The 15569-nt window shown below is 41.1% G+C and overlaps 2 protein-coding genes across 2 annotated transcripts; one reads left to right on the forward strand and one right to left on the reverse strand.

Annotated features, from left to right (window-relative positions):
- LOC103416306 (adenylate kinase, chloroplastic) lies at window positions 1-5273 on the forward strand. Its single transcript, XM_008354562.4, has 7 exons — window positions 1-554; window positions 638-733; window positions 1110-1238; window positions 1323-1457; window positions 1742-1888; window positions 2064-2138; window positions 4856-5273. The coding sequence occupies exons 1-7, from the start codon at window positions 327-329 to the stop codon at window positions 4958-4960; spliced, it is 915 nt and encodes a 304-aa protein (XP_008352784.1). The 5' UTR covers window positions 1-326; the 3' UTR covers window positions 4961-5273.
- A 901-nt stretch (window positions 5274-6174) lies between these two features.
- On the reverse strand, window positions 6175-8984 carry LOC103416305 (serine/threonine-protein kinase-like protein CCR4). The gene has a single exon (XM_029094517.2). The coding sequence runs from the start codon at window positions 8790-8792 to the stop codon at window positions 6390-6392; it is 2403 nt and encodes an 800-aa protein (XP_028950350.1). The 5' UTR covers window positions 8793-8984; the 3' UTR covers window positions 6175-6389.
- Between the last annotated feature and the right edge of the window lie 6585 nt (window positions 8985-15569).

Here is a 15569-nt window from a genome sequence, read left to right on the forward strand (position 1 = left end):
AATCACTAATCTTGCACAATCACCACCATTACCACCACCCATCATTGCACTAAATGATAGAAATTAATAAAGTTGTAGAGAAGATAAAAAAATGTACGCAGATAGCTTCACCCCTATTCCATGTCTTTGGAAAGATTACAATCCCATGTTTGGTGGTATGGATGCCCACCCCTAGATAATAGCCGAAGCCAAATCTTTACATATTAACGCTACAGTTGAACTTAACGGTGGATGTGAAGCTCTGCGCGGTGAAGTCCACCCGCCGAGAGAGAGAGAGAGAGAGAGAGAGAGAGAGAGAGAGAGCGCGCGCGCAAGGGAGAGGGAGAATGGCTTGCAATGTAAGTGTAGTCCACCAAGCAATGGCATCCGCCGTAGCGCAGCCTAACAAAGCTCCTCCTCAGCTCCCCTGCGCACATCTGTCTTCGTCTTCCAATTCAAAGCCCAAGCCTTTCAAGCTCCTTCGATCCTCCCAATCTTCTTTCGCTTCCACCTTCTCCCCCTCTCGCCCTCAAACCCTAATTCCCTCTCGTTCCAGCAAAGCTCCCAATTTCCTGGTACGCATTTACCCTCCCACCACAATTTCTTGTTTTTGTTTATTTTTTTTGTTAATTTTATTGATTATATTGTTGTTTAATAGGTTGTAGGTTGTGGCAAGGTGGAGCCGCTAAGAATAATGATATCGGGGGCGCCTGCTTCCGGTAAAGGAACGCAGTGCCAGCTGATTACTCAGAAAGTGAGTTCTTGCTATTACGAAATTTTATGCTTAATTGTTTTGATTTGCTGGTTCTATCTGCAACTTGGGACTTTTGCTACTCGAAAGCACAACGATACCAATGTTTTATTTGCCTCAGAGGAGTCCCATTTTGTAAAATTTTCATGCAGTTTTTGTTTGCCTAAGATATAATGGGTGTGCACGTAAAGCAATTGATTGATTTCGGATGATTGTATGTGTAATGTGTGTATCTTCATGACGCTGAAATTTGAGGCCGGAGAAGTTTTCAAATCGTTATGAATTTATAGCATTGTTTATATAAGTTACTACTTACCACTTTATGTCATGATTTTCTCATGACAAAAGCAGATTGAATCAAGTCATCCTCTATATGCAGTATGGTTTAGTGCACGTCGCTGCTGGAGATTTACTTAGAGCAGAAATTGCTTCTGGGAGTGAAAATGGAAGGTGTGCAAGGGAGTACATGGAACAAGGAAAATTGGTTCCGGATGAAATAGTTGTCATGGTAGGGAGTACATGGAACAAGGAGAATTTATTTATGTTGACATTTTGTCATGCTAGTGATGATTCCTTGGTTTTAATCCTGTAGATGGTGAAAGACCGTCTATTGCAGCCAGATTCTCAAGAAAAAGGTTGGCTTTTGGATGGATACCCTAGGAGCTCATCGCAAGCAATTGCTCTTAAGGAATTAGGCTTCAAGCCGGATCTTTTCATTCTACTAGAAGTAAGGATTAGTTTTTGTTGCTGTTGGCGTTTACTGTTTTATAATTGTTCAAACATTGTACATAAAATAGGAGATAGTCTTGAAGAAGCATCGTTGCCTATTTTAGTTCTTTTATTTGATTTTTTTTTAGTTTATAAGCCAGGAAAATTGTTTTACATCACGAATTTTAGCTTTTCTGATGCATAGAGAGGAAAAAAAGAACAATGGAAATTTTCGTTTGTTGGATGCAAAAAGTCAGTGTGAGCTTCACAACTGTTGTTAACCATCTGACTTTTGATTTGCAGGTCACAGAAGATATTCTTGTTGAGAGAGTTGTTGGAAGAAGGTTAGATCCTATTACTGGAAAGATATATCATTTGAAGTATTCTCCGCCAGAGACCCAAGAGATAGCGTCAAGGCTCACCCAACGTTTTGACGATACAGAAGAAAAGGTAAATTTTGAATCATTCTTCCAATTCATAATACTTTGACTTCAAGGTGATCAATTATCATTGTTCTCTTGTTTAATAGATTTTCTTAATTCTTTGATAGTCCGTGTAGGTTTTTATTCAAGTATAGCCACTTAGCGACTAAATTATATTTATTTTTATTTTACTTCGATGAAAGGTGAAATTGCGATTACACACTCATCATCAGAATGTGAAGGCGGTACTTTCAATGTATGAAGACATAACAGTTAAGGCATGTATATAATCTCTCTCTCTCTCTCTAATGTGTGTATGTGATGCCTCTTGTCTAAAAAAAAAATTGCATATATTTATTTACACAATGTACATATCCGTGTAGTACTCAATATGTGTATATACTTGTACACCCTATGTGCATGTTCTATTTATTCTTATATGTGCATGCTATTTACTTGTATACCTGTTGTCTATTGATTTCTAGTCTTCTGGTAATATGATGTGAAATCAACTTAGGATATCAATGTTTGTTGATAGCTAGTCTTCGGTGGTTTAAACATTCTTGTCTCATCAACCATTTTATCATTTGTTTAATTTCATAGCTGGATATTAGAACAAATGATCCACATATTTGGGGTGTCCAACTATATCCTTGCCTGAACATGTGCTATTGACGCTAGTACTTTAGGTTAAGGATGACAAATATTGGCCGATATTCTGATAGTTCAGCCAATATATTGATATTTTCCTATAGAGATACAAATAAGGGGTGAAGCAATTCCTTCCTCGGTATCTCTGCTATTGTTTGTTTCTGCAGGATTAGCTTCACACCCTTTCTTGGCCTGTCACCACAGGCGTCAAGTCCCTGGATAGATTCCAGTTATCCTTTATTATCGTTTAATTTCAACTTTTATGTATTTTTGCTTCCTCTAGTCTACCAAATTCCGCTGCCCAATCCCATCCTACCTCATCTTACATGTCCACCATGAACCCAAAGACCCACCTACCAGCATGAGCTAGCTGAACCTAAATACTGTGGAGGCTGGAGACCAGCCAACCCAATGGAGACCTCATATTTCCTGAAATTTTTGCAGTCCTATCAATATCATCTTTCTAAAGCATTATTCTAATCAATTGGGAGTGCTTTATATATCATCCATTTGCTAATCATGGTTGTCATTGAGACTGCCTCCACTATAAGAATAAAGTCACACGATGGGAAAGTGTCTTCAAATTCAACACCTTGATTATAATCTGCAGGAAAGGAATTCCAGGAAAGTATATCCTTGTGCTTATCATATAGATGATATCTAAGTAGCTTAAAACAACACGTGTGTCTGAAGCCAAGAGGAGGTGCTGTTCCCTTCTCATATTCCCATTTCAGATTGTCAATCTTCATATATCCAAGAGGCAGTGCTGATTACCCAAGGGTAGAGTTGTAAAATAAAAGTTATTAAAAGGTCAGTAGGGAAAGGGGTTATTTATTTGTTAGTGTTGTTTATTTTATATTTTGGAGAGGGTGGGGAGGAATAGAAAAAGGAAAAGGAAGAATCACTTCACCTCACTCATTTCTTATTCTTTTTTAACAATTTATTAAGTGTTTGTTTTCTTGATCTACCTCATAATGGTACAATTATGCAATTGCAAGTTTGCACCAGCATAGTCCACCATGACAAAAGAGTTTTCAGTGTGCCGGGAACATTGCCCGATACATCAAGTGTCATAATATAAATGGTTGAAATTATTTTTTAAAAGTATCCAATCACTTGTAATATGACACTTGGTGTACCGGGCCGTGTTCCCGGCCCACTGAAAAGTCTCTTCACCTTGACAGCTAAGTCTAGTTTTCTGATAACATAAACGGTGTAAAGTCAAGCCTAGTAGCAGGCTCCATGGGCATATTCTTTTCCTGGGAGAAAAAAAAATCCTACTAAACTGTCTTTCTCCAAGGTAACTAACTATATAAAAAATTGTGTCATATTGTATCATGATATCATCAAGTGAAGGATTCTAAATAAACAGACCTGTTCTCGTAGACCCCAGGGTCCAAGGAAATTGTGGTCACCCCCATTTCAATCTCAATCCAGATGGTCACTTAACTTTTTTATTGTACTTTCTCCTCCACTGTTAAATTAAGATCGAACGGTGGATCACCATGATTTCCTTGGGCCTTGGGGTCTAGGAGAATGGGAGTCCCTAAATAAACATATGCATAGGTTGATCATGGTATCATAAAATTTGTAGATGTATAACTTGCTGGGGTTAATTGAATAGTTTTTATTTTTTATTTATTTTTATCCTGTGAAAAGTACTGCAGAATTTATTTCTTGACTGTTGACACCCCTCCCTCTTCACATTGCTGATGCCTTTAACCAAGTCATTTTGTTGTGCTTATAAGCTTAAAGCAAATTATGATCGTTATGAGATGGCAGGAGTTTGACATGGGATCATTGTCAAATAGTTAGAATGGATTATGTTTTTTATTTTTGGGAAAATTACACCAATACCATCTGATCTATAGCCGTTGTTTCCGTTTTCCACTTGGAAAAGAATTGAGTGAGTTGGCCACCTCATTACAATTTTGCTGCACTGTGGCACCTATAGCCTACCTCCCGCCAAACTTTTTCGTCCAAAAAGTTGCACATGATTCGCAGGTCAGCCTGTTTGAAGGGTATTTTGAGTTCTAAGATGTCAATACACACTCTGTTGAAAGGGTCATGTGATACCCACTCTGTTGAAAGGGTCATGTGCAAAGTACATGCAACTTTTTGGACAGAAAAAAGAACAGAGTTAGTCATAGGTTGCCTATTGCAATTAGATCCGGGTAGCAAATTGCAACAAGGCCTAAAATACAGGTGCTATTTGCATAATTTTCCTTTTATATTTTAACTTATGCTGGCAACCTTTGGGATGAGTTGCACACTGTATGATGAAAATACTGTATCCATTTGATTGTGGATTATGTAACTTGGATTGTACTTCTGTTTGCTTCAGATTAATGGAAGTCATGCCAAGGAGGATGTGTTTGCCGAAATTGACAGCGCGCTGACTAGACTTGTTGAGAAAAGAAAGTCGACTTCAGAATCTCTGGCGGCATAGAAGGTGAAGTGCTGCTATTCTTACAAGTTTAGTTCAAGTCAATAATTTTGCACAATTTGGTTGTTAGGCTATGCTTGCAATCTCCTGCGAACGGAGACCCAACTTCTTCATGTCTTATGGAAAGGTCAGCCCAAAAAAAGAAAAGAAGGAAGTAAATAAGTTACACTCATATTGTGTTAGACCACAGTTATTTATTTTCAAGGCATATGAGTCAGCTTAAATTCCGAGTACATTTGTTTTATAATCACAACTCGGAAAATATTTTGAATCAAAATTGGAGCGATATGGAGAAATATTGTGCATTTTCTTTTTCTATCCCGGTATTTGGCTAAGCGACACAGTGGGTCAATTATATTTATGTGTTGAATTTGAACCTTTGAATTAGAGATTTGAAGTTTGGTACTACGGTGCATCAGCCCAAAACTAGCTCAAAGGGTTATTACAAACAAGGAGAGTCCTAACTACGCTCGTCGTATCATCAAATAAACGACAGTGATACCTGAGATCCATATTATAGCAATATAGCCACAATTAGCAAGGTCATCGGCAATTATGCACATGAATTAATTGCTGTCCCAAACCCATCTCATGTACAATCTAGTATTATCACTCAATGAATGAAGAATAAGGATTTCGGGTCCGTTTGGCGAGCTGGATGAGATTGGGCTTTAGGGATAGGATTTGATTGACGTAGATTGGTTAAGTTTTGTAAGACAGAACTTGTAACCCATTTATAAGGATATGTTATTTAAATCACTCTATTGTGGCTCATATTTTGCCACAACAAACAATAGACAGAACTCAAGTTTATTTTAATTGGTCACAACTTATCCTAACCAACCCACCAAATAAGGCGAGGGTTTACGGTTTAGGGTTTTGTTTTGTTTAAGTAATAAAGATGAAAGAGAATGATCGCTTTGCTTGTTTTTGTGGGCCAAATATTAGATATTATACTTTTTCTTCCTTTTCAGTTTTATTCTATTAGGTGTTTTTTAATCAATTTATATTAGATATACATTGAGTACTTAGAGGAACAAGTGGTACAAAATCGAGTGATGTTGCGTTTTGGAATTCATACAGCTGACTTCACTTAATGAGATAAAGTTTTATTGTTATTGTTGGTGCTTTATTTTTTGACTTTTCCTCCAATTTGACTTGTTCTCGAAGGAGAAAAGAATTCAAAGCTAAACCATTTGAATGAAACAAAGACCAAGTTGAAGAAAAGAAAAGGTCCTGGCTTGAAATCCAGTGGTTGCAATTTACACATATAATTATTATATACACTTTTTGCCTTGACCAATCAGCAAATGCCAAGAAGATTAAGAAAACAAAAAAAAGTCCAATATATGGATAAAAAATTGGAAAATGAGAAGGAAATGAATGGTTTTTGCTCTACAAAAATTGACACCTTCGTGGCACCATTACATCGTCACGTGGATTCAATCGAGGAACTGGAACGAGAGTGAGAAGGGTGTGCCAAAAAATAAGCCGACGCGTGTTCCAAGCAACTGACAATGTAAGTCATGTTTGGCCTGTCACTACCTTGTAATCTTACACAGTCCGCTGCCAAGTACCCAACATATGCCACTGCCTCTATTTCAAACGGCGTTGGGGGTGCCACTCTTGGATCCAAAATCCGGTGTATGTCGTCATTCGCAATGTACGGCACGACAAAATCAACAACATTTCTTGGCATCCCGTTCTCATTTTTGTGAATTGCGTTGTAACCGGACAACAATTCAAGCAACACCACTCCGAAGCTATAAACATCACTCTTGGAAGTCAGACGATGAAGCCTATAGTACTCCGGGTCCATGTACCCAAATGTGCCAGCCGCACCAAGCGAAAGGGGTGTTTCTTCATCCTCCGGCCCCATCAAAGATAGGCCAAAATCGGCTACCTTGCCCCGCAATGTGTCATCCAACAGTATGTTGGATGACTTAATGTCGCGGTGTATGACTGGTGGGACTGCATACACATGTAGGTACTCGATCCCTCGGGCTGCATCAAGAGCCACTTCGATGCGCTTGGCCCATGAGAGCAAAGGGGAGTGTGGGAGCTTGTGGAGATGGTCATGGAGGGAGCCATTTTCCAGGTATTCATACACGAGTATCCGCTCTTTTGCATCTTCGAAGAATCCAAGTAATTGAACCAAGTTCTTGTGGTTGAGGCGTGAAAGGGACTCGAGTTCGTTTACAAAAGCACTGTCCTTGTCCTGCTGGCGCCTTGTGTAGCCTCCGTGTGATGAAGAGATTGACGTCTCAGCACGCTTGATGGCCACTTTTCGACCATCATCTAATGTGGCGTGGTAGACAGAGCCATAGCTGCCAGTTCCGACCTTGTGTTCTTCGGAGAAATTGGAGGTGGCTTCGAGTAGTAGTTGCAGTGGAAATTCCTCCAAGGAAGCCCCATTGCTCACCAAATGGCTTAGCCGCTTCTCTAACACCGGTGTCCCTGCCATTGCCGCTGCACCTTGCTCGGCTTGTAACTGGAGCTGGTCATCCAAGGGGCCTGAGTCATGAACACGGGATCCTCCAACTCCAGTTTTACAATAGTTGAACACAATGAAACATACCGACACCACCAAAGCTAAGGACCCAACACAACCGACTACAAGAAAAGCAACCATTTTTCGGCTCCACTTACTACTCCCTGATTCTGATGGCAGCGATGGTGAGGGCACCGGCCCTGGCCCTGGCCCTGGCACCAGCAACGTTCCATCATTCTGCTGACAAGGTTGGCAGACTTCATATCCTTGTTCACAGAATCTACCATAGCCTGGCAACGGATTGCTACAGTGCGGACATTCGCTTGTACATGACCCCGGCTGCACATCACTTCCGAATACCATGAAATTGTTTGAGACGTTAAAAACTGGGTTGCCCCAACAATACAAGGAAAAATTGTATGATGAAACTCCGCAGAAGACGCTGCGTTTTGCTTCAATTGCGGTGAAGTAAGTATCTTTCAGAGTATCAGGCAAGCTGAAGTTATTTCCCCCCCAACAAACAACCGTTCCGTTGGGCCTGAGAGCACAGCTGCGGTTTTCTCCCAAGGCCAGAGACGTGAATCTGCCTTGAGGTTTCTCACCCTTCATATCTCCCCAGCAATCCAAACTGCTATCGGCCAATGAGATGGCGCACGCATGACCGAAACCTGCACTCACAGCTCGGTAAACATTCCCGCCATTGATAGCGCTGGGCTCCTTCCCAACCACCAAATAATTGCTTCCTAAGCAAGTAACATTTCCGACTTGTGATACTCCGCATACAAAATTTTCTCCCACCGCGATGCTTGAAAATCCGTAGTTGTGTCTACTGATCGTGCTATTGTTAAACCAATCCCATTGCCAGCACTGGAGGCGACTACTAGTACTAGTCTCATTCTCAATAAGGCCGCAAACGTGAGAATTTCCGGCAACAAGTTGCTTGAGAGGGGGGCCGTGGTAGATGCGCTTTTGGGGCATGTAAGTACGATTGCCAGATAACCTCCAGCAGCTCAAAGACGAATTTGTATTGGAGGAAGAAGACGGCAGGGGCCTCAAGGCGCATAAGAAGCCATGTCCGGCAACTATAGCAGTGAAGGAAGAAGAAGCGCTCTTGTTGAGAGGAATTTGACTGCCACCGCCATTGCTTCCGGTTGCAGCTGTAGGAAACTTGAAACGAGTACAATTGAGAAAGGATTTCTGGTTTTGGGGATGTATGAGTGCGCAGATTAAGGTCTGGTTATGATATTCCGAAATCGAAACGGTGGAGGAGAGTGAAAGAGGAAGGAAAGTAAGCAAGGAGAAGGCGATGATGAAAAGTATTAAAGAAGAAGAAGTAGCAGCCATAGTGCAGAAACTTTCATGGTAGAGGGAGAGGCAGAGAGATGAAGAAGAAGAAGAAGAATGAGAGAGAAGGGATGAATTAAGTTTGTGGTGGCAGTTTCAATTTAAACATGTAGAAGGTGGAAGAGTCGGAGAGAGTGGACCAAAGACTCGTTTACACGCTTTTGAGAGAGTGTTTTTGAGGACCAAAGACCGAGTCCCTTTGAACACCTTAACTTTTGTATGCATGTATAGAGACAGTAGGGGAGAGAGAGGGGAGCGTGTGGGTCAAGGACTCGATTACATCCAACATAACAAAGGATGGACAATTATTTCTTAATTTTCTTTCTTAAAAAGTCTTGCTAATCTTGTTCTAAACAGGGAAGTAAACTTAACCTTAGTTTAGTGGAAGAAGAAGGAAAGACTTTTTTTCTTATATTTATTTATAAATATCAAGTACAAAATACGGAAAACAATTAAGAGAATACTAGGTATTTTTCTCATATTTTCTTTTTCTATTTGCGTGTTGAGAGTGAATTTCACATCAAAAAAAAAAGAAAAAACTTTGCATGTACTTATAAAAATTTGAGTTATCTCCTATGTTACCAACAATGGTTTTAAAAATGAGCCTTGTGATGCGCCTAGGCGGTCTTCGAGGCGGGGTGGTGAGGAAAAGGCCTTTGCCTTGTAGGAGTAGGTTTAAACTCACTTAGGGTGGTCGAGGTGCACCTAAGGCATCAACTGGGGCGTTTTCTTTTCAAGGTTAGGGTTTATCATAGTGGAGAAATTTTTTTATTTGATTGCTGATTATTCTTCTATAATTAATTTTGACTCTGTATGTTTGATTTCGACTCTATATATTTGATGTCGGTTTTATTGTTATATGTATTAATAATTTTAGCTCCTATGAGGTTTCGCCTCATGCCTCAAGGTTTTCGCCTAGACAGGGCTATCCATGAAACGCCTTACTCGCCTTCTCCTTTAAAAACATTGGTTACCAATTCATTTTATATTGAAAACTCAACTTCCATAATTGCCCAGCTAGATAAAATGACAAACACACATGATGCAAGGAACAACACTATTAAACTTTATGGTACATTTAGTAATCATATAAATGATATTAAATTCTTTACTTACTCACATTACAAGCATTATGGAAGAAAAAATTCACTCTTGCATCAAACTTTTGAACCTTGAAATTAGGTAGCTACTGCTAAAACAGCAACTCATCGGTACTGGGTGAGAAATCCTTGACTTTTTGTCGTTACCGGTATTGTTCCCGGACCGGAAACTTCAAGGATCAACATCCGCAAGCATCTTTATAACCTCCCGCATTGTCGGGCGCAACGATGGTAGCTTCGTAGTACAAAGAACAGCAACCTTCAAGACCTTGATCATGTCATCCTGGACACTTTCATCTGCCACTTTTTCATCGAGAATCTTAACAACCGCTTCACGGTCACTCAGATGCGTTGAAACCCAGTAAACAATATTTTTCCTTCCCCCCAACAAACAACTGTTCCGTTGGGCCAAAGACTCGATTAAGTCCCTTTGAACACCTTAACTTTTGTATGCATGTATAGAGACAGAAGGGGAGAGAGAGAGAGAGGGGAGCGTGTGGGTCAAAGACTCGATTAAGTCCAACATAATAACAAAGGATGTACAATTATTTCTTAATTTTCTTTCATAAAAAGTCTTGCTAATCTTGTTCTAAACAGGAAAGTAAACTTAACCTTAGTTTAGTAGAAGGAAAGACTTTTTTTCTTATATTTATTTATAAATATCAAGTACAAAATACGGAAAACTATTAAGAGAATACTAGTTATTTTTCTCATATTTTCTTTTTTTTTATTTGCGTGTTGAGAGTATGAATTTCACATAAAAAAAAAAACTTTGCACGTACTTAAAAAAAAAGGGAGTTTTAACGAAAAGCACACAATACTGTTCACTTTAACGAAAAACCACATTTTTACACTAAAAAGTCAAACTAGGTACTATTCACTTTACCCTTTATTTTGTCCTTATCATTAAAGCTCAAAGTTTTCAAACCCTGTTCATTAATTTTCCTTAAAAAAATTGAGTTACCTCCTATGTTACCAACAATGGTTTTAAAAACGAGCCTTGCGATGCGCCTAGGCGGTCTTTGAGGCGAGGCGGTGAGGAAAATGCCTTTGCCCAGCAGGAGTATGTTTAAACTCGCTTAGGGTAGTCGAGGTGCACCAAAGGCATCAACTGGGGCGTTTTCTTTTCAAGGTTAGGGTTTATCATAGTGGAGAATTTTTTTTATTTGATTGTTGATTATTCTTCTATAATTAATTTTGACTCCGTATGTTTGATTTCGACTCTATATATTTGATGTCGGTTTTATTGTTATATATATTTGTTGATGCACAAAACCGGAGGGGTCTTGGAACAACGTAAATCCGACCGTAAATCTGCAAGAAAGTAAATAACACAGATGTATCGTGGTGCACTCCAATGTTTGGGCTACGTCCACACTGATATTGTATTTCTCTGTTTGTGAGAGGATTGTGAGGGAGAGAGAGCTTGAATATGAGAGTGAGGCTTTGGGGATCTCAGGCCTAAGAATTGGCCTCCCCCAATGAGGAGAGTGATGAGTCATTTTATAGAATAAGGGCTCCTTACTTATTACATATTTGCCCATTCATTTATTACATAATTACATTTGAGTCATCCGAGTATTTATACGAGGTCTAAATACAGAGGCCCTAAGTATGGTATAAACAGTAGTCCTCCAAGTCTTCAGTCAAGAGACTTTTTTGGTTGGAGACTTGAAATTTAGTTCATGTGTGGGCCGAAGTAACTAGATGTCGTCTAGAACTGATACTCGATATGAGGCAGTGCCCAATCTGAAATGATGCTCAACCAGAAGTAGCACATGTTGCGAGGCTGCTCTGCTTGTGGCTTATGTTGCCTTGGTTGGTTTGGCTTGTGGCGTTGAAGGTGAGAGAGTCCCTTTTATAGAATAAGGGCTCGATCCTCAATACATAAGTGATGGGCTAAGAGTTGATGCTCGCGGCGAGGCAGTTGCTCAGTAGGCGGCGATGCTATCTAATGATGATGATGGAGTGCCTTTTATAAAATAAGGGCTCGCTCCTCAGTACATGAATAATGGGTTATGAGTGATGCTCGCGGCGAGACGGTTGCTCAGTTGGCAGCGATGCTCTCTAATGAAGGTGAGGGAGTCCCTTTTATAAAATAAGGGCTCACTCATCAGTACATGAATAATGGGTTATGAGTGATGCTCGCGGCGAGACGGTTGCTTAACTGGCGGTGATGCTTTCTAATGAAGGTGAGGGAGTCCCTTTTATAAAATAAGGACTCGCTCTTCAGTACATGAATAATGGGTTAGGAGTGATGCTTGCGGCGACGCGGCTGCTCAGCTGGCGGCGATGCTCTCTAATGAAGGTGAGAGAGTCCATTTTATAAAATAAGGGCTCGCTCCTCAGTATATAAATAATGGGCTAAGTCCCCCAAGTATTTTTCATGAGGCCCAGTTGAGGCCCAATATATGGTACATAATGTAGTCCCCCAAGTCTTCAGTCAATAGAGTCTGTTGGCTGGAGACTTCAAATAGAATCCATGTATGGGCCAAAGTGGCGGTTGTTCGGATGCGGTATTTGTATACCCTGCACTGAAGCTTTGCAGGTGAAACTTTGCAAGTGAAGCTTTTGAAGCTGGAGCTTTGTAAATGAAGCTTTTGAAGCAGGAGCTCTCGAAGCTGGAGCTCTGTAAATGAAGCTTTCGAAGCTGATTGACATAAGTGATGCTCATGGATGTTGACATGAGTGATGCTCATGAATGTTGACATGAGTGATGCTCATGAATGTTGACATGAATGATGGTCATGAATGTTTATGTATGATTGACATAAGTGATGCTCATGAATGTTTATGTATGATTGACATGAGTGATGGTCATGTATAATTTTGGAGTACTGGACGTACTTTTGATCATCTGGTTGGTGATAATAGCGGCAGGCTGCCGAATAATTTTTTAGAGTATTGGGCGTACTTTTGATCACCTGGTTGGTGGTAATAGCGGCAGGCTGCCGAATAATTTTGGAGTACTGGGCGTACTTTTGATCACCTGGTTGGTGGTAATAGTGGCAGGCTGCCGAATAATTTTTTGTAGTACTGGACATACTTTTGATCACTTGGTTGGTGATAATAGCGGCAGGCTGTCGAATAATTTTTTGTAGTTGTTGACCCTAAAAACTACCAAGCCTACGTGATGCGCAAGCCGAGTAATCTATGAGCTAACTACGTCCTTCGGTTGAATGCGGGGCATGCTAACTCGTCGGCCAAGGAGTAAAATATGCTGATGTTGTGATGAGTGCGCGGCCGACTTCTGCGTCTTGCAGTTACGACCGAGGAAGGAACACGTCTCGACCTCTTGGGTTCTCGAACCTGAAGACAAGACTACTATTCTTACGAAGCTCACAAATCGTCGTCGTCGGATTCGGTCACATTGATGGTATTCGTCAGAGTAAACTCACGCTGAATCGACACCAAAGTGTAAGGACACAAATACTCAAGCGGATATATGTCTTAACAATAAACGTGGTTTGGCCGTCGGAATGCCGAACTCTAAATCCCACTTGAGAGTATCCAATCATAAACTAACTCGACGTGCAATGTGCCGAGCCTAATAAACTGTAACACCTCACTTTGCCAAGAAGGCTAATGAGATGACCTCAACCAATAAGGATTCGGGAATCCTTTTCAACCGAGACTTGGATAGATAACCAGTCACCCTTGACGCAGTGCTATCTATGCCGACTGAAGATGCTGCGAGACCGGCTGGTTCTACGGTGACAGTGCTATCTATGCCAACTAAAGATATCACCGGTTGCCTTCACAGTGCTGTTTATCCAAACTAAAGGTGTGTCGGCGAAAAAAGAAAAGGAAAAAGTCTTAAGGCTGTTGAGAGAATTTGCACAGGGCAGTTGTGTGTTGAATTGAAGGGGGTTTGAATGATGCACAGCCTCCTCTATTTATAGCATTAGGTCTTCTCTAGATCGAGTTATATCCCTACTCGGATTATGACTCCTTATTCTAACCAAACACTATCTTGACCAATCCTATTTTCACTATGACTATGAACCCGATCCTTTACCAAGCCGCATTCACTTCCGGGTTATAAATATCTATATCTTGCTGAGACTCCTTATTGTGCCAAGATTCAATTACTCGTCTTGCAGCACGACTCGGCCGACCTAGGTTAGGAAGCCCATGAACTAAACGATCCATGATAACTTTTCGTAAGACCTTCCGGGCCGAGAATAGAACTCGGCCCAAACCATTATTTTGGTCCCAAACAGTAGTACTGGATGTACTATTGATCACCTGGTTGGTGATAATAGAGGGTCTGGTTCTTTTGGGCATATGGGCCTTCGCCCTCCACATAACATTCCAGCCCATTATTTTGGGCTTGCCTTTTTTTTTTATTATTATTTTTTTATTACCCTTTGATGGGGTTTATATGTTTCCGAAAAAAATAAATCACATCATTCAAAAACAAGAAAAGTAAATCACATCATTCTGGTGGGGTATTTATTCCTTGCTTTTTCTTTTTGCTTTTACTTTTCTCTTTTTGCTTTTGGTTTCTGCTTTCTACTTTTGTTTTTGTTTCTTCTTTTCTGCTGCATGGTCCACGAATCCACCCCAAAGGCTCCATAATATTCTCCCACACTGGAAAGTGGAGACGTTTGGTGCCGACAAAATGATGGGGCATCGTCTGGTGCGCTTGCCTTGATTGAGGTGAAAAGTGAAGGGGCACGTCGCTCGGACACGTGCCATAAGGAACTCCCAGAATACGCAGGGGAATGAGCATTTCTTGATCCCGCTGGGTTATCCCGTGACTAACCTTGAGTTTCAGGTCAAAGATCAAGTTGTCTTCGGCGCTGAGATCATTGAAAACGCCAAAATCCCAGCAGAGAAAAATCACCACCGGAGAGCCCATCTTTGGGTGGTTCCCTGTTATCGGACCTTCCGTGAAGCCCCCACGAAACCTGACTCGACGATCTAAGTCGGATTGCAATTCATGCTGTTAGAGATCTGCTGCTCCTTGCGCCTGCACCAACATTGCCATGTCCAGGAACACCTGGTGTAGCTCTTGCAGGTTCCTCTCCATGTCCTTTACGGCGTCGTGTCGCTCTTTTCTCTCTCTTTCTCTCAATATCTTTGTCCACCAAGACTCTGTAGGAAACTAAAACTTCGCAGATCTCTCAACGCACCGTGAGTGAGTGAGTGGGTGAGTCGAGAGGAGCGAGTGAGGGCTGAATTGAGCAGTGGGTCGGGGACGAGTTGGCATCTAGAACTGGGGTTGTGAAACGGGCCGACCTTGTTGGCATACAGAGGGACTAAATCTCCTTCTTTGTAGCGATGATTTGACCCGTCGGACCTGACTAGATCTGTACCGGACAAAATTAGCAAAGCAATGATGCAGTGTACTGAGGAATCATTACGAGATCTTCGCCGGAGCTAGTAGAGTCTTCCTCTGTCATTCTCTCATTCCAAGAGCTTTCTCAACTCCAAAACTCCCCTTCCTATCCTCTAAACTCTCCAAAACATGTCCGATCCTGGAATCTGGTGTAACCAAACCCCTATGAATTTCAATGTCTCCGACCGATCCCGCCTCAACTCTGCTCTCCGTTCCTCCTCCCATTCCCAAATCCATCCAAAACACCAACCCAACAAAAAATAAGTAAAACCCAACAAAACCGATCGCTTGCCACATATAAACCTCGGCGCTCAGATACACATAGAACAAGAA

This window comes from Malus domestica, chromosome 15 (genome assembly GCF_042453785.1).
Source record: "Malus domestica chromosome 15, GDT2T_hap1".
NCBI lineage: Eukaryota > Viridiplantae > Streptophyta > Magnoliopsida > Rosales > Rosaceae > Malus > Malus domestica.

What these genes read in the sequence shown, in the direction of transcription:
- LOC103416306 (XM_008354562.4), top strand. Translation starts at nt 327, where the DNA reads ATGGCTTGCAATGTAAGTGTAGTCCACCAAGCAATGGCATCCGCCGTA. An exon ending in GCAAAGCTCCCAATTTCCTG is followed by an intron (nt 555 to 637) that starts GTACGCATTTAC and finishes GTTGTTTAATAG; the next exon opens with GTTGTAGGTTGTGGCAAGGT. An exon ending in ATCTTTTCATTCTACTAGAA is followed by an intron (nt 1,458 to 1,741) that starts GTAAGGATTAGT and finishes TTTGATTTGCAG; the next exon opens with GTCACAGAAGATATTCTTGT.
- LOC103416305 (XM_029094517.2), bottom strand. Translation starts at nt 8,792, where the DNA reads ATGGCTGCTACTTCTTCTTCTTTAATACTTTTCATCATCGCCTTCTCC.